Below are 19,849 nucleotides of genomic sequence, written 5' to 3' on the forward strand. Positions count from 1 at the left end.
TAAGCATTCACAAGCTCAGATAATGATCGATGTAGGGATCAGATCGGAATTTAGATGCACACAGATGCTCAAAGTTACATTGCTTCAGAGAAGATGGAACTTTGCGCATGAACTTTAGGGTAGGCTGTCACAAGTAGCTGGCAAGATCCCAAGGAATAAAATAGGTTATTCTCAAAAATGTAACTCCTCCTCCCTCTCTGGTTAATCTAGTCCTCTAAATTTTCTCTTCATTTTGCCTCTTCCCTCCACTGGAGTTCTTTTCTACCCTAACTCTTGTTAACCGTGTCAAGCTTTACGAATGTAGAGATGATGCGGTATACAAACCTAAGGTTTAGATTAGATATAAAGGTACACAAATACACTCATAGGTGTTGTATCTACATCTATGTTCTTTACTTGTTTAGGATTCCTTGAGGGTAATTTTATAACAAGGGGCATATAGTTGATGGTCAAGGCACCCAGGCACATAAGTTGCACTTACTCTACAATAAAAGCTATGTGCTTTTCTAAAGCTACTCCACCAGAAAGGGGGTGGGGTGGGGTGCAGACATTTATCCCTGCTTTGAGGCAAGAGCCAATGGCTCTGCTACATTTTAAGGCCTAGGTCTGTATCTCACAACTCCTCCCAAGAGCTAGCCAAACTCTGCTTTGACAAATGGTACAAAGCCCACAGATTAAAGTGTACCCTGATTTCGTACCGATGTGGGCAGTTTAAAAAAATAGACAAAGTGATGGGGCTGGATGGTGTACATCCGAGGGTGCTGAAGAAACTTAGGGAAGTTCTGGTGGCTCCGCTGACTGACCTTTTTAATGCTCCTCTAGTGTTGGGAGTTCAATCGCAGGTAAAAAAACAAACAAAAAAAACCCCACCTCCTATAAGTTCTGCTTCAACCTCTACATATATTTCAACCAATCATGTATTGAATATTAGTTTCTTTACTGCAAACCTTTCGTAGATCTCAATAAATTAAATGCTAATCCTTTATGCTAGTATTCTGTGAGTCTTCACTGTGATCTTTTGAAATATACTTTTTTTTTTCAAAATTCTTTATTCATTTTTTCATCTTACAAGTAAAAGGGACTGGATGACTTCCTGGAAGCGAAGGGGATTGCAGGGTATAGACAGAAGGTTACTCTACAGGACAAAAGCGAAAAGCGTATGTGAGTTTTAGGGTAGGAGCACTATCAGGTCCTGGACCTGAGGGGCCGCCACGTGAGCAGACTGCCGGGCACGATGGATCTCCGGTCTGACCCGACAGAGGCAAGTCTTATGTTCTTATGTACACAATATTACATCATTTAAAACTTTTACACATCACTTGAATTTCTTTCTATTGTCATCGTAAATACATAAATTTATTCCCTCCCCACCCACCCTTCCCTCAAATATTTCAATCAAAAATATCATATAAATATTGTATTCTTATTCATTGATTATTGGTATAAAGTTATTTTGAAATATACTTGCACTTCATATTCGAACATCGTAAATGTGTCCATATACATCTAATGGAAATAACAGCACTTAATAATTTTGATTGTCCCTGTGATTGATTGTGCCACTTCCGATAAGAAATCATGTGTAAGATGCACCTGCAAAGGCACAAGTACTCATACACCGACATCAGTACCTGAAAGTCGCAATGACCATGACAAGCACTGAGGTGACAACGACAGACGACTACCAGTAACATATTTGATAGAGACGTTCAAATATGTTACTGGCCGTATTGAAGTGGAAGAAGACATTTTTTTCCTAACAGGACCTACGGCGACAAGAGGGCATCTGCTAAAAATCAGGGGTGGGAGATTTCATGGTGACACTAGGAAGTATTTCTTCACCGAAAGGGTGGTTGATCGATGGAATAATCTTCCAATTCAGGTAGTAGAGGCCAACAGCGTGCTCGATTTTAAGAATAAATGGGATAAACATGTGGGTTCACTTCGAGGAAGTGCTTAGGAGGTGGGTTATTCGAGTTGGCAGACTTGTTGGGCCGAAGGCCCTTTTCTGCTGTCATACTCTGTTTCTATGTTTACCACTGCCTTCCACCTGCTGTTCCAGCTGCCTAAGTACGACCCGATACTAACAGAACATGGTCCTATAATCTACCACCTGTAATTTAAGTACTCACTACCAGCTGGGTTAGAGGTGGCTTTTGCTAGTAGGGAGAGTATATTTTTCCATCCGACTTCTATCCAAAATGTTTGCAATAGGAACTTGTCCTACAGCTGTACTTTTCTTTACGCTTTCTTTTTGCACTCTGTCTTTGCAAACAAATCTTTCTTTACTTCTCCTGTGTGGCCTAAGTGGCTTAGAATCTGGAGATTTGCAGTCTATCTATAATGAAAATACATCAGGGAACAATAAGAGAGAATTCTGAATTTTTGGAACTTTGTGTTGATATGCGTTTCCTGTCATTATTTACATGCTTACATGTCCCATTTTGGCACGGACAGCAGCACACGTTGGTTCTTCAAGCCAGCAGTTCAGCCACATATGCAGGTTTTATACGGAGTAGTACTTTCCATGATGAGTAAAAGAGCATTGTGATTTTTGTCTATCACAAATTAACTACAGGACTCCTGAGGCAGGCCGAAACATGATCATGTTGAGTCAATCACAATAAAAAGAGACTGAACACCATTGGTCACCTTTGTTGTTGTTTTTTGCTATTCACGGTTGTGAAAGCAGATTCTCCTGTTCGTATTCCCAGTAGGGGGAATATCATAATTGTACTCTGACAAATCCCCGTGAATAGTCCCCTCCGGTTCATTTGTCCTACCTTGGAATTAATGAATGGAAAAGCATCTTCCAGCAAACAGAGTTAGGGTATGGGAAAGATAGGCAGCACCTTCTTTTTTACAGCTTTCATTTAATGATACACTTTTGTCACTAAAAGCTAAGTTTACCAATGAAGATAGTAAAAATGGAAGACAGGTGAAAGGTAATCTTGATTTATATACGACTGAAAAATGTTACCTGTCCAGCTTTTGCATTTTCACAGACATGAGCTTCATAGAATTTGTCAAACTTTGGAGCATTGTCATTGACATCCAGGATTTTCACTGTGATAGCAACGCTTTCTATCTGGATGGGATTATCTAAAAGTAGAAAAAAAAAATCTATCACAAGACAACATTAGAAGCATCTGTGAGAATGAGAGGTACATCAATGAAATGGTTCATGAGGCAGCAAAGATTTCCTGAAGTGGGGAAGAAGAGGCTGTGTTGAGGGAAGACAGCTGGAACCCTGCAAGATTGGTACTGTGATTCCCGCCGCCCTGGAACTGAAGAACCAGTATGTTGCCCTGGCAGTGGAGGAGATGAGAGCATCGCAGGGGAGAGGAAGGAACAAAGCATGAAATTCCCCAAATTGCTGGATCCATGACCACTAGGAGAAGTAAGGTAGTGGTGGTTGGCGATTCCCTTCTGAGGAGTACAAAAGCGTCCATTTGCAGACATAATGCCCCATGAGGTATGCTGTCTGCCTGGTGCCAAAATCCAAGACGTTATGGAGAGATTGCCAAACTCATCAAGCCTGATGACTATTATCTGATGCTGCTCATCAATGTTGGCACTAATGATACTGCCTGGAACCCTTGCAAATGTATCAAAAGTGACTCTGTGGCTTTGGGAGAGAAGGTAAAGCAGTCAGGTGCGCAGGTGGCATTCTCATCCATCTTCCCTGTCGAGGGTAAGGGCCAGGTCAGAGAAGCATGCATCCTGGAGATGAATGTGTGGCTACATGGATGGTGTTGTCGAGAGTGTTTTGGCTTCTTGGACAATGGGATGATTTTCCAAGAGCAGGGTTGGTATACATCTATCAAAGAAGGGAAGAAGTGTCTTTGATGGCAGGCGGGCTAAGCTATTGAAGAGGGTTTTAAATGAGAAGTGATGGGGCAGGGTGATCAAAGCTCCTGGGTGAGAATAAGCCCTCAGGTAAGTAAATCACTGAATACCTCACCCCTATGGGAATAGGGGGCAGTGTCTAGAAAGCAGTATATACTAATGCTCGAAGTATGGGAAACAAGATTCTGGATCTAGAAGCAGTGATGAAAGAAGATGAGTTGATTATAGTGGTGATCAAGGAGACATGGGAGAACCTTGACTGGGATGTAGTTATACTGGGCTATAATCTGTTCAGGAAAAACAGGGTAGGAAGAAAAGGAGGGGGGAGTAGCATTATATGTTAAAGATATTATTAAAGTCACACAATTGCAGGATCTGCAAGGCAAGGAAGAGGCATTGTGGATCAATTTGTAAAGAGAGAATGGTAAATATATTTACATTGATGTGATATATAGGCCTCCTTCACAAATGGAAGAAGTAGACAAAGATTTAATAGTAGACATTCAGAATATATCTATATAAAAGGGAAAGATTTACTAATAGGTGATTTTTACATGCTGAATATTTATTGGGGTATCCCTATTGTGGGGTCTTCTAGAAGTAGAGAGATCAAATACACCAATGGCTGGACACTAATAGATTAGCGCTTAATGTTAACAAATCAAATGTGATGCTTTTCCCTTGGAAAGACAGCTATAAACTTAATTTTCCCATTTCCATCATGGGTTCTACCTTACAGTTAAGTAAGCCATATTAAGATTCTAGGGGTTATTTTTGATTATAAATTAACCTACCACGACCATATCAGTAGCATTATTAAATCAACTTTTTTCAGACTTCGCTAAATTCGTTCGGTTTCACAATTTCTTTGTTCAAAATCACTTAACATTCTAATCCATTGTTTGGTGATTTCTAAAATTGATTACTGCAATGCTCTATTTAAAGGAATTGCTCAAAATGAAATCAAACGTTTACAGATTATTCAAAATGCCTCTATTAAACTTATATCAAAAGCCAGGAAGTTTGATCACGTAACACCTCTCCTTAAGAAAGCACACTGGCTTCCGGTAGCTTACCGGATAACATATAAATTATGTTTGCTTACATTCAAATCCTTACTTTATAAAACTCCTGCTTTCATTTATAAACTACTAGCTGATTACCCGGCGTTGCCCAGATATTTATTTATCCCAAAATGTCCAACCCCCTACATGTCCCACCCCCCTATGTCCCACATGTCCCACCCCCACGTTACCCCCCCCCCACATGTCCCATATGCCCCACCCCCATGTCCCAACCCCCTACCCTCCACATGTCCCAAAGGAATGTCCCTCTCTATGGGGCTGAACTTAGACTTAAACGGCATCGGGAGTGTCGGTATTTATCTATGCGAGCCCGAAAACTATGGGTTGGACATAAATATCTGTCGCTTTTGATAATTTTAACATATCACCCCCTTCCCACCCACACAGTATTTTACCCCGTCCCACCTGCACAATATTTTTTCCCAGATAGTAAGTCTTATGTGTACAAAGTTTGGTTGAAATCTCTCCATGCGTTTCAGAGTTATGCTGAGTATTCATGTGTGAGCCCGAAAACACTATGGGGTAGATAATAAAATCTGTCATTTTCAATCATTTTTACATATCCCCCCCTTCCCCCCCCCCCCAGTGTTTGTCCTCAGATAGTAAGTAATGTGTATGTCAAGTTTGGTTGAAATATGTCCATGCATTGAAGAGTTATGCTGGAACATACATACATACACACACACACATATATTCAAATTATAATGTGAAATATTTGACAAAATGAATACAATACAACTAACGCAAAACTTGATTATAAACAACATTTTTAGTTTCACCTCCAGGAGCAAGAACATATAAAATCTTGGGTGAACCCACCATTGAGCAAGCAACATAGAGTTGTGGGCCGCGAGACCCCCAGAACATATCACCCCAGGTAGTGAGGGATCAGCATACCAAGTTTCGTTCAAATCGGTCAAGCCGTTTTTGAATTACTGTGAGAATGGCAGCTTTTTACATTTTTCCCATTGACTTGAATGGGTGAAATCTGAAGTTCTGTTTGTAGCTCCGCCCACGTGTGCAGTTGGGCCGCGAGACCCCCAGAACATATCATCCCGGGTAGTGAGGGATCCGCATACCAAGTTTCGTTCAAATCGGGCAAGCCGGTTTTGCGGAGGCAGGTTTTACATTTTTTCCATTGACATGAATGGGTGAAATCTGATTTTCTGTTTGTAGCTCCGCCCACGTGTGCAGGTTGGCCGCGATACCCCCAGAACATATCACCCCAGGTAGTGAGGGATCGGCATACCAAGTTTCGTTCAAATCGGGCAAGCCGTTTTTGCGTTGGCAGCTCTTTACATTTTTTCCATTGACATGAATGGGTGAAATCCGATTATCTGTTTGTAGCTCCGCCCACGTGTGCAGGTGGGCCGTGAGACCCCCAGAACATATCATCCTGGGTAGTGAGGGATCTGCATACCAAGTTTCGTTCAAATCGGTCAAGCCGTTTTTGCGTGATCGCAGCACATACATACATACATCCGATTTTATATATATAGATTAATTCCCTATACTTCAAATAGAACACTGAGATCGAACGAACAGCACTTATTGACGATTCCTTCTCTTAAAATTATTAATACAAGACGGCAATTTATTTTTTCTATCACAGCCCCATGGCTGATGGAATTCGCTCTCTATTTACTTGAGGGAAGAAAGCAACTTGGAAAAATTTAAGAGCAAATTAAAAAGCTTCCTTTTTAAGGATGCCTTTGATAATTAGCAAGCCAGTTTACTGGCCTGATTTTAACTTTACTGTATAGCTTCACTTAAGTATACAGACTTCTCCTTTCCTCATGTATTTTCCTTGAATGTCTTACTTACTATCAAATAACTTGTAGTTCCTTTTCCCTTCCTTTCCCTGTGTCTATAGGTTTGTTAAGTTTGTCATTAGTCATGCAAAACTCAGTTCTTGTTATGTGTTGTATTGTTCCCTAAATTTTGTAATTTTAGTGTTATGTACATCGCTTAGAATTATGATTAAGCGATTAATCAAAACCATATTTAACTTGAAACTTGATCCTGGATTCTCTACAAGGAGAACTGTTCCAGCAGTTGGCAATGGAACCCACGTGAGATGGAGTCATACTGGTCTTAGGGCTAGATTCACTATGCTTACCGATCATGTACCAATCGGGTTGTGAACTGATTCATTAACCTTGTGGCCGATCTGATTCTGATCCACGCATGCAAATGAGAGTAAACAGCATGCAAAGTAGGAAGGATGCAATTCACTAAACTTTTTAAGGAACACTGGGCTGGCCGAAGGTCGCTCATGACTTTTCCTGCTCTCTGCTCTTTGCTCCTACAGCCCTCCAATGATTTAATGAATTGGAAAGGAGAAATAAATGAACAGCGGTGACAGAGTGAGCAGGAAACACCGGCAATTAGTTTCCAGTGTACCCCTTCGGGTATGTTTGCAAAAAAACCCCAAAACACCCCATCTTCTCACAGTAACAAAAAAGCATGGGATTTTCTGTATGTTCTTGTTTTGTGTCTCCAACATCACCATTTGAGCAGGATGTTTATTTGGGGAATGGAGATCAAGAAACCGAGTAAGACGGGAGTGAAACTTTTCTATTTGAAGGTTTTTCAAAAGCGGTTTTGCTCCTTGCCGCCCTGTGCCCTGAATCTCCTTTTGCTGCCCCGACTCTCCTGTCCTTCCCCTGCAGTGTGAGCCCATGGTTTTAACCCACGGATTAAAACCACGGGCTCACGAAGTATTAAAAAAGGAAAAAAAAAGCAGCTTGCAGCTCTGTAAGCATGCACAGACCATCTACAGACAAAGAAGATGGTCTGCGAATGCTTCAGGATCACTCACTGGATCGCTCACCGATCCGTGTGGTCAGTGGGGGGGCGTTCCTCCAATCACCCCCATTTGAATGCTGACCCTCTCTGAATTCATCAGCCTGCCATGGATTGGCCACGGATCAGGCATGATCAAGCAGGTTAGTAAATCTAGCCCTTAGTGCTTACAAACGTGAAAAGTGTTTCTGATGTTACAGTGGGTGATCATGTGGCATCCAGTGATCACTGCATGGTACAGTTTAATATTAAGATGAGTAAAGAGAGGGCTCATTCAAAGGTGAAGGTTCTAGACTTTATAAAAACTAACTTTGTTTGGATGGGGGATTATGTAAAGGAATTGTCTGGATGGGAACATCTGGAAGGAGTAGAAATGCAGTGGGAAAAACTGAAAGGAGTTATTGTAAGGGCGATACACCTTTTTGTGAGGCAAGTAAGTAAAAGGAAGAGGAAAAGAAGGCTGCTTTGGTTCTCAAAAGTAGTAGCTGAAAAGGTAAGGACTAAGAAATTAGTTTTCATAAACTATAAAAAAAAATCACAGAAAGAGGAAGACAGGCAAAAATATCTGAAAAAGTTAAGAGAGGCTGGTCGAGTAGTCAGGAAAGCAAAGATATAAATGGAAGAAAAACTAGCTGACATGGTAAAATGGGGAGACACGACATTTTTTTAGATATATCAGTGATAGGAAGAAGTGCAAAAATGGCATTGTGAAACTCAAAAGTGAAGGGGAGAAATATGTAGAAGCTGATAAAGAAAAGGATGAATTGCTTAACAAATATTTCTGTTCTGTGTTCATGGCTGAAGCCCTGGGCGCAGGAATGCAGACAAAAACACGAATAGGGATGGAGTAGTGGTAGACTCTGATCAATTTTCAGAGGGTTGTATTCATGAGGAGCTAGCTAAATTAAAGATAGACAAAGTGATGAGGCTTAATACTCCTCTAGAGTTGGGAGTGGTATCGGAGGACTGGAGAAGGGTGGATGTGGTCCCTGTACAGAAAAGTGGAAGTAAGGAAGAAGTAGGGAATTACAAGCCAGTAAGTCTGACTTCTGTGGTAAGCAAATTAATGGAAACACTTTTAAAACAGAGAATGGTGAAGTTTCTGGAATCTGATGGATTACAGGACCAGAGGCAACATGGATTCACTAGAGGTAGGTCTTGTCAGAGAAATCTGATCAATTTCTTTGACTGGGTAACCAGAGAATTGGATATGACAGTGATGGCAGATAAAGGCCAAATGGCCCATCCAGTCGGCCCATCCACAGTAACCATTGTCTCTTCCTCTCTCTAAGATATCCCGTGTGCCTTCCCACGCCTTCCTGAATTCGGACACAGTCTCTGTCTCCACCACTTCTTCCGGGAGACTGTTCCACTCATCTACCACCCTTTCTGTAAAAAAGTATTTCCTTAGTTTACTCCTGAGCCTATCATCTCTTAATTTCATTCCTCTCATTCCAGAGCTTCCTTTCAAATGAGAGACTCAATTCATGTGCATTTATGCCATGTAGGTATTTAAATGCCTCTCTCATGTCTCCCCTCTCCTGCCTTTCCTCCAAAGTATACTGTACATATTGAGATCTTTAAGTTTGTCCTCACACGCCTTATAACTTCAGATAGTATAATAAAGGATCAAACATGATGAAAGTCCCAGAGATATGTGGAGAATAGACAGGTTTCAGAGCTAGGCACTGAATATACTGCAGAAGAAATACTGACACAAATCTCCTAGCTAATTATCTGCCATTCTGCCTTTTTAAACTTTCTGCTAAAAAAAAAAAATCTCCTATTCTCTGTCATTTTGTGCGACCTCTTTAAGCAGTCATCCTGTAAACAGCAATAACTGATAGAAGAGTGTGATCATAATTGGGCCAGTGTTTGTCTGTGGAAACTGCTGGAACATGCTGGGCAGCTCAGAAGGTAGCCTACAGGGGAATAGAAATTGGATTCAGCCGACACCTAGGTTACTTATAGCTTGTTTGTTTTTATACCATGCAATCCTTGAGAATCTAAGGAGAAGCCAGCTCTGTGGGATTGTGACTGAAGGTAGAGAAAGAGGAGGAAGAGAATGCATTAGGAAGAGCTGACAGAGAACCCTCAGAGGAAGGAACTAGTCACTTGGGATAAGTGAACTTTTAGCCTCCAAAAACAAGATATACTTTCATAAATGCACCAGCTTTATAACATGGACTTTTGGCTGCACAGAAGAGAGACAGAGTAGGGGGTTGGTATTTAGGAGGCATGTTTGGAAACAAAACAATAAATTTAATTAAAAAAATTAAAATATGATCATGGTAGATATGGCAATAATGTATGTACTTTACATCATCATTTTCCACTATATATGCAACATCATGTTAGCACTGAGGCTGACAGCAACAGGAAAGCATAAGTTCACTTAGAAAATTGCCCACCTAACAATTTATGTATTTAAAACACTTCTAATCCGCCTTTCTATAAGGCGGCTCACAAAATTTCCATACATCATAAAATACACATTTCAAAGAGACATACCTTAAGTAGGGAAAGCATCCATCCGAGGCTAATCAAGGAACTGAAAGGGGCTATAGCTGAACTGCTTCAACTAATAACCAATCTGTCAATCAAATCAGGAAGGATTCCGGAAGACTGGAAAGTGGCGAATGTTATGCAGATCTTCAAGAAAGGTTCAAGGGGAGATCTGGGAAACTACAGACCAGTGAGTCTGACCTCAGTACTGGGAAAGATGGTAGAGACGCTGATAAAGGACCGCATCTTTGATCACCTTGACGGACACAATCTGATGAGAACCAGCGAGCACGGCTTCAGCAAAGGAAGATCTTGCTTGATGAACTTGCTGCACTTCTTTGAGGGAGTAAACAGGTAGATAGACAAGGGTGACCTGGTCGATATTGTATATCTGGATTTTCAGAAGGTGTTTGACAAGGTTCCGCTTGAAAAATTGCAAGCTATGGAATACTCACGTGGATTAAAAACTGGCTGTTGGATAGGAAACAGAGAGTGGGGGTAAATGGACAATGCTCAGACTGGAAAAGCATTATGAGTAGAGTGCCGCAGGGTTCGGTGCTTGGACCCGTACTCTTCAACATATTTATAAACGACCTGGAAATTGGTATGACGAGTGAGGTGATTAAATTTGCAGACGATACAAAGTTATTCAGAGTAGTGAAGACGCAGGAGGACTGCGAAGACCTGCAATGTGACATAAACACGCTCGAAAAATGGGCCGCGACATGGCAAATGAGGTTTAACGTGGATAAGTGTACGGTGATGCATGTCGGTAACAAAAATCTTATACACGGATACAGGATGTCTGGTGCAGTACTTGGAGAGATCCCCCCAGGAAAGAGATTTGGGAGTACTGGTCAACAAGTCAATGAAGCTGTCCACGCAATGGGCAGTAGTGGCGAAAAGGGCAAACAGAATGCTAGGAATGATTAAGAAGGGGATCACGAACAGATTGGAGAAGATTATCATGCCGCTGTACCGGGTCATGGTACGCCCTCACCTGGAATACTGTGTCCAGCACTGGTCGCCATACATGAAGAAGGACTCAGTACTACTCGAAAGGGTCCAGAGAAGTGCGACTAAAATGGTTAAGGGGCTGGAGGAGTTGCCGTACAGTGAGAGATTAGAGAAACTGGGCCTCTTCTCCCTTGAAAAGAGGAGACTGAGAGGGGACATGATCGAAACATTCAAGATAATGAAGGAAATAGACTTAGTAGATAAAGACAGATTGTTCACCCTCTCCAAGGTAGGGAGAATGAGAGGGCACTCTCTAAAGTTAAAAGGGGATAGATTCCGTACAAACATAAGGAAGCTCTTCTACACCCAGAGAGTGGTAGAAAACTGGAACACTCTTCCGGAAGCTGTTATAGGGGAAAACACCCTCCAGGGATTCAAGACAAAGTTTAGACAAGTTCCTGCTGAACCAGAACGTACGCAGGTAAGGTTAGTCTCAGTTAGGGCACTGGTCTTAGACCTAAGGGCCACCGCGTGAGCGGACTGCTGGGCACGATGATCCACTGGTCTGTCCCAGCAGTGACAATTCTTATGTTCTTAACAGAACAACATCTAAGCAAATCTCAAGTAACATAATTCTTCAATATAGTACATAGCTTTCCAGTAATAACTCAAAACACAAGTTATATATTCACAAGTTATATATTCATTATCTACAGTGCCTCTTTGCCCATATCGTTTAGAACGTCCAGCTATCGTTTAGATGTATTAGGCCCTACGTCGTTAATTGTATTCCTATTCCTGGAAATGTCCAGTTATCTTTTTGTTGTAATCCGCTTAGAACTGCAAGGTACAGGCGGAATAGAAGTCATTAATGTAATGTAATGTAATGTAATACCCCACTTACTCATTTCCATGGCTAGCACAGTAATGTTGTGCCAGGCGATATCTTCTCTGTCCAGGGGCCTTGCGGTCATCAGAGCTCCTGTTGTGATGTCAACATAAAAAAATCGTCCAGGATCACTGCTTCTATCAATTGAATACCTACAGGTTAATCAGAAAACCATTGTGCTATTTGAAGCAAAGGTGATACCACAGCAGCAAATTCCTGTCCCTTGTGGGCTGGGTGTTCCTTCAGATTGTGTCCTGAAGCGATCAGGAATCACAGACCCCAGAGAGTAAATTCTAATCACTTTGGTTTCATTGGAACGTGATCACAGATCAAGCAGTCAGCAACTCTCAGTAGAATCTCTCATGGGTTCTGCACAAAACCTTGCCTACAAGCAGTGGCCCCCTCCCCCCCCCCCCGCCGTGCACGCTCCCCTTTCCTTCCCCGAAACCTGTTTAGTTTCCCCAGTGCGAGCAGCAAGCATCTCTAACTTGCTGCCCACGCCAGCATCAGTTCTCCTTCTGACGTAACTTCCTAGTCGCCGGACCCAGAAGTGATGTCAGAGAGGAGTGCCAAGGCTGGTGTGAGGAGCAGATTGGAGCTGAAGTTTATGCCGGCGAAGAGCTAGAGGTATGGTGAGGGTGAATTGAAGATGTGTGCACAACGGGGAAGGAGGGGGAAGGAGCAGTGGGGGGGGGGGGGAGGTGAAGAGGAACCAGTGCCCCCGCCAAGATGGTACCAGGGACGGTCTAACTCCCCCGCACCCCCCTTATTATGCTACTGCCTTCAAGCACTGAACTAATCCAGTATATAGAAACAGAGCTGCCAAGGGAGTTGACTCATTCAGTGGGAGATTTAGGGTCTGACCTAGTCTCCCCAAGTCCATCCATTGCTCCACACACCCTGCCCGTTGTTCTGTCTAGCACCAACCATTACCCTGCCACTGGCACAGCTGATTGTTGACCAGAGGCAAAAGGACTGAAGTATTTTGTAAAAAAACTGAAAAATTTTTTTTAGATGATTTAGTGTAATATTCATGGTAGTAAATGATGATATTTCAATTACCGATTGCTTTTGTATTCTTCCATAGATTTTATGGCTTCTTTGGATGTAAATCGCTTTGAAACATTTTGGCATAGTGCAATTAATAAATTGTGTATTAGATTAGATTAGATCCCTGTTCAGTGGCAATAGGAAATGCTTTCATAAAATGTCATCCAGCAGGAAATTATGTTTTATGAAGGTGTTTCCTGGTGTTGCTAGACAGGGAGGCCACTCAATGGGAGACCATGGCTGTCTAGCAGGGAGACTTGAAGCACACCACTACTTTCTGACATTAATTTAATTCATTGAATTATAAAAAGGTGTTAGTCTGTTACTGTACACTAACACACATTAACATATTCTATTTACCCCAGTTTAGGGTTACCAGATTTTACTTATGTAAAATCTGGACCCATAGACCCGCCCCCAGGCTTGCCCAGTTCCACCCATCCCCTCCCTGTTACACTCACACCACACACCAGCCTCGCTCCTAGCCCCGCCCCCTTCAGCCTGTTCTTGTCGGTTAGTCAGGCAACTGCGCATGCACGGAAGCAATGCGATGACATCCCGCACACATACATGTGATGTCATCGCATTGCATGCACGGATGCCCCTCCCAACACAATCTGCTTTTCAAAACCCAGACAAAGTGCCGGGTTTTAAAAAGCCGTCCGGACGCCTGGACATGCCCTCTAAAAAAGGACATGTCCAGGTAAATCCAGACGTCTGGTAACCCTATCCGAGCTCCCATTCTATGTGGTGGAGCCTAGTTACTAATAACAGTGGCCTTTTATATATATATTTTTTTTTAAGACTTTGGGCAGGATTCACTAAAATCCCGAAATCTATCTGATTCATGTCTTATCCGTTTCCGAGTCTTTGTAGCCGATCGATTCAGTAAAGCTTGTCCATGCAAACGATCCAATCGTAAACATGCCACTATTAGCGCAGAAACATCGATCGACGCGCCTGCGCACTGTATCCTTGTTGGTTTTGAAGCACAAAACACATGCGCTAGCTCTTTAGGATGCAACAATCTAGCTGGAAGATAAGGGGGGAGGCATTGCTGGCCCTGAAAAGTTATATTTGATTTTGGATTTTTTTTTTTTGTTTTGTTATTTGGCATTGATATTTGAAATGTACAATGTGCAAAGAGAGCATGGGGTTAATCCACAATTTTCTCACCATGCGCATTATAAATCCGAGATTCACTCCCGCGCTCACTATGCACATTCCAAAAAAAAAAAAAAAAATTTCTAACCCTTATGTACATGAAAGTTTACATATATTTAAAAGTTTAGATATATTTTGGATTTTTTGGAGGGGTAGATATATACTTTTAATGGGGTTCTTAACATGCATGCGTCAGTTGCTAGTCAGAAATAGTTAGCAAGGATGTAAACGACCGGTCCTCAGCAGTCGTAACTTTTTGGACAGGAAAGGCCAGTCGGTTTGGACGAAATGGTTTCATGAATTGACGCGTTAAGAAATGTACATGCCTTTTTACTCATTTGCATGCGCAGATCGGATCGGGTGCGGATGTGGTCTGGAGGAAGGTTAGCGAATCGAGCCGGAGTCGGAAAGTAAGCGCAAACCGATCAGTACACGATCAGTTTGCTTAGTGAATCTAGCCCTTTGACTTGATTTGTGGCAATTTGCCTGTCAGCGCGCTTATTATTTTTTATAACCTTTTCAGGAGAGTGTGTGTCATCATCAGGGAATGTGTTAACTAGCTGGAACAGTAGCATTCACGTGCGCTAATGCAGAGTTAATGCAGGAGCACCTAGCACTTCCTGAATATGACATGGTATGGGCTCCCATGTTAACTTTTTCAGGCAATGTTTGCAAGTGTAAACATTAGCTCAAAACCTGAGAAAGAAAGTAATAATTAAAAACTGTCTTTAAAAGACTGCTGTATTACAAATGGGCTTAGTGCTTGGGAAAGTCTTACGTTAAAAAGTGCTAAGCCCATTTCCTAACGTGTTTTAGTAAAAGGGTCCTGATGTGTATTAACTGCATTAGCGCACGCGAACATAATAATGTGCCTTAGTAAGTCTAGCCCTACATGTAATAATTTAAAATATTACATAAATACTGTATTTAAACCTCAAATTGTAAGAATTATTCTCCTAATGAAGAGCATGTGTAGGTAATGAAGGGCTGTTTTACATAAACCTGAGTAGCTACAAGGTTTAAATTACAGTTAGGAATGCCAAGATTATCTGGATTTGCAGTTTGCTAGTAAAAAGGGTGGTAAACCTGCAGAATAACTAGAAAAGCTCTACATATATTTCAAAGCATTGGGAAAAGGGACAGACCAAACGGCCTGGTCATGCTGATACATTCATTCTTTATGAATTCTACACTAACAGATGTGATAGGCAGCAGCTTCAAACTGACCAAGGTATATATAAACCCTTGAGGGAACATATTGCCAAAATATAGCCATGTTGAGGGGTTTTTTTTCTTCCTCAAAATCTATTGACAGTCCCCTTATTGAAAGTTATCAATACGCGCCGTAATGCATCATTTTCGGTAACAGCTCCTCTTACGTGGAATTCCCTGCCCGCTTTTTTAAGGGAGGAAAAAAGTCTTTACAAATTTAAAGGATCTCTTAAATGTTTTCTTTTTAAAGATACGTTTAAATTCTAACACTGACCTATCTCCGAACGTTTAAACAATGCCTTACTCTCAGCAATGTTAAACATTAAGGCTTAAGGCTTTCTTCCCTCCCCCTCTCATTTTGCCCTTTTTATGTTTCTTTCCTATACAAAATTTGTTCTCCCTTTTCCCTATCGTTCCAGTCTTCAATTGAAATATTTGTCTCTCATCATGTTTTTTATAATTACTTGTATTCCCCCTATTTTAATTGTAAATTGCTTAGAATTTTATGTAAAGTGATCAATCAAATTTTAATAAACTTGAAACTACTATGTTCAGCTGGTCTTGCAACTTTTTGTTGAAAAATTGTATGTTCTATTAAATTAGCTTTTGGATGTTTAGATTAGAGAATAACATAGGGACAAATTTTTCCCATCCCTGTGGGAACTCATTTTCCTGTCCTGTCCCCGTGAGTTCTTTTCATGTCCCTCCCCCATTCCTGCAAGCTACATTTTCATCAGCACAAGCCTCCAACACTTTAAAATCATAAGTGGCAGTTAAGGCAGAGCTTATAGGAATGGGGTAGGGACAAAGACAAAACTCACGGGGACGGGATGGGGAAATTGAGTTCCTCTGGGGACAGGGCCAAATTTGTCCCCATATCATTCTCTAGTTTAGATCTCAAAGTGCTTATTTGCTCATGCTATTTTCTATTGACTTGACTTGGATGCAATCTCTTGCCTCTCTGTCTTTGATGTGATTGATCTCATTACATCAGGCACTGGTATTTCAAAGTATAGTTGTAGACTGTACAGAACTAACCAATCGATAATCTGTCTTCATTAGGAAAACTGACATCAGATTGTAGCCGCTCCACAGATAGCACTACTTTTAAAGACAGAGTACTACAAGGGATGTGTCATGTTTGCAGCAAGTAAGACTGCTAAAGTGTGAATGTCCATAAATCAGAAAGACAAAATAAAAGGATTTACGTATTCCATTCTGTTTAATAAAAATTTCTGGGTTTGATTCACCCCTGGTAATTTGGGAATAAGAGGGGATATTCATTTGCTTTTGTGGAGTTTTCAAACCCTAATTTATTTCACAAGAGACTGAATGCATCTACCTTAGAGTAGAGTTCTGAATTCTAGTCCTCGAGGGCAGGGCCACCATCAGGGCAGTACTACCAGTCCTGCATTCAGGGGCCCGGAGCTGACAGGGGGCCCGGGCTCCCCCAGGGTCCTAGGTAGTGTTCTAAGGCAGGGGCGCCAGTAGCTCGCCAAGGCAAAGTGAGTCGATCACCCAGGACTTACTTTGTCTTGGCGATCTAATCTATCCGGCTGATCAGTCTTCCTCTCCCCGACGTCAATTCTGCCGTCGGAGAGGAAGTTCGGGCCAGCCAATCGCTGCCTGGCTGGGCGGAACTTCCTCTCCGACGGCAGAATTGACGTCGGGGAGAGGAAGACTGATCGGCCCGAAGCAGGGAGAGCATGCGTCTGCGTCGGCTTTGGGGCATTATCCATTGGTGGGTCCTGTTCCCCGATGGCAGCGGCAGTGGCAGTGGCTTGGGGAACGGCAGGGAGAAAGAAAGAAAGGGGGCAGGCAGGGAAACAGAAGGAAAGAAGAGAAACAGAAAAAAAGAAAGGGGGCATGAAGAGAGGAAGAAAAAGTTGGGGGAGGGAATGAGGTGTGGAGGAGAGGAAGCATACAGGCTGATAGAAGGGAAGAAAGATTGGATGCACAGTCAGAAGAAGAAAGTGCAACCAGAAATCACCAGACAAGGTAGGAAAAATGATTTTATTTTAAATTTAGCAAAGTGGAGGCAATATTACCACAGTTTTCAAAGGAATTTGCCCAAATAACTTAATAGTTAACTGGGTAAATTCCCAGAGATGAAAACTTCCCTTCACTTACTATGCACAGTTCTGAATTTATATATGCTGTCTATATTTTACAATATGGTCCCCTTTTACTAAACTGCAATAGTGGTTTTTAGCGCAGGGAGCCTATGAGTCAAGAGCAGCGCTGGGCATTCAGCACAGCTCCCTGTGCTAAAAACTGCTATTGTGGTTTAATAAAAAGGATGGAGGGTATATTTGTCTATTTTTGTATGGTTGTTACTGAGGTGACAATGCATAGAGTCATCTGTCTTGACCTCTTTGAAAAAAAAACCCAGAATAGGAATGATAATTAACATTTTCTCAGCGTATAGTGTGCTTTGTGTTTTTTAATTTTATTGTTGGTAGATCATTTTGACTTGGTTATTTTAAAGTAGCTCACAAGCTCAAAAAGTTTGGGCACCTCTGAGCTAGAGCATTGAAACTGTGTATTTCTATTTTATCCCCCCTTTTACAAAACTGTGGAGCGTTTTTTAGCGCCAGCCGTGGTGGTAGCAGCTCTGATGCTCAGAATTCTATGAGCGTCAGGGCTGTTACCACTGTGGCTAAAATCCACACTACAGTTTTGTAAAAGAGTGAGGGGTTAGTTTGTGATGACATATTCCATACTAGGTGAAGGTGTTTTCTGTGTTCTGTGTGTTCGAAAGACATGGTTTTTTGTTAGGATTGACGGTGTAGGATTGATCTGTGCTGGTCTGGCTTGTTTAGTTTTACAATGGGTGTATTGATGTACTGCTCACTGCAATATGTAAGATGCTGCCTTTTCCTAGGTACTCATGTGTGACGTGTGGTTTGTTACTAAAAATCATGTTTTTCTTACAGATGGAGGGGGGGTGCCAAAAAATGATGGGCCCCGGGTGTTACATATGCTACGTACGCCACTGTATATAAAGATACCAGAAAGCTGGCGTAGCAAAAACTTTAAGTAAATTGTTATTCTTCTAAGTTTTGAGTATTTAACCCTCCCACAATCTCACGGGCACTTGTTTCAAGTTTCAAGTTTATTGAGATTTTGATTTAAACACAATATCAAATATTTTCAATGCGTATAACAAAAATAAATTTGGGGAAATAAATAAAACCATTTGAACAATAAACATACAAACATATCCATAGATGATTAAAATTACATAAGGAGTACAAGGATAAACTACATTTGTTTAAAAATGCGTTCTCCGCGCCTGCTCATAAATTTGTTGACTGGAAGGATCCAGCAATGTGGCCAGATGCCATTCAGGACAAAGACAGAGAAAGAATTGTGCAATTTAGATTAATGATGGAAGATGATTTAAAGCAAATGGCACAGTCTATGAGTAAAGATCTTGACGGACGTTCTTTTTATGAATATCTCCTCTATGCCAAATCACCCAATGGACGTGAGAAGATTTTACGGGATTGGCTTAGGTGGAGCATTAGCAGAAAAGTATGTGTGTATTCGGCCCATGGAAGAAGGGGTGAGGTGTCGGGGGGGGGGGAAAGGGGTATGTGGGGGGCCCAATAGGATTGCTCAGTAAGGGGCCCAGAAATTTCTGATGGCGGCCCTGCTCGAGGGCCATACGTTGGATTTTCAGCATTTTCCTAATAAATGTTCTAGCAAGCTGAAGCACTTACCAGTGTTCCCTCTATGCTGTGTCTATGTCTATGCATTCACATAGACTTTGAACCCCACACACATGACAAAACATAGCATGCAGTGGGTACCAACGGGGGAGGGGGCGGTCTATCCCAGGTGCATGCCCCAAGGGGTGCACAGCCGGCACATGGGGTCTAGGACCTCCCACCCTATTCTGCCTCTTCTGCTTTCCTGATCCAGTAGCAGCAGCAGTAAACTTTAAATTCAGCCATCGCAGGACCTTCCTGCCCCTCCCTCTGATGTCACTTCCTTGTTCCAGAGCAGAGCTGACAGCCGTAGGGAGGGGCAGGAAAGTCCTTTGATGGCTGCATTTAAGTTTACAGCTACTGCTGCTGGTTCAAGAAGCATACAGTAGTGGTGGGGAGGTGAGGGGGCAGGATACTGGTGGCATTGGGGTTGAGGGAGAGAGAAGGGAGCAGGATACTGGTATGGAAGGAAGCTGGAAGGAGAAGAACGTGGGGTGGAGGAAGGGGGGCAGATGTTAATGGAATTGGATTTCAGGGGGAGAAACAGAAGGGGGAAGGGTACTGGATGAAATTGGGTTGGAGGAAGAGAGAGGGGGGCAGATGCTGATGGAAATGGGGGT

General features: G+C 42.1%; 1 protein-coding gene across 3 annotated transcripts in view; it reads right to left on the reverse strand.

The window, feature by feature from the left end:
• CDH20 (cadherin 20) overlaps nucleotides 1–19,849 on the reverse strand; it is a 281,754-nt gene that overhangs the window by 12,189 nt on the left and 249,716 nt on the right. For 2 of the 3 annotated variants that reach the window (XM_033935020.1, XM_033935023.1), the window contains exons 8-9: nucleotides 12,106–12,242; nucleotides 2,981–3,102 (exon numbers count right to left, since the gene is read on the reverse strand). In XM_033935020.1, coding sequence (XP_033790911.1) covers nucleotides 2,981–3,102; nucleotides 12,106–12,242 — 259 coding nt within the window. The remainder of the gene's footprint in view (nucleotides 1–2,980; nucleotides 3,103–12,105; nucleotides 12,243–19,849) is intronic. The other variant, XM_033935021.1, reaches the window with a different exon arrangement.

This window comes from Geotrypetes seraphini, chromosome 2 (genome assembly GCF_902459505.1).
Source record: "Geotrypetes seraphini chromosome 2, aGeoSer1.1, whole genome shotgun sequence".
NCBI classification, from domain to species: domain Eukaryota; kingdom Metazoa; phylum Chordata; class Amphibia; order Gymnophiona; family Dermophiidae; genus Geotrypetes; species Geotrypetes seraphini.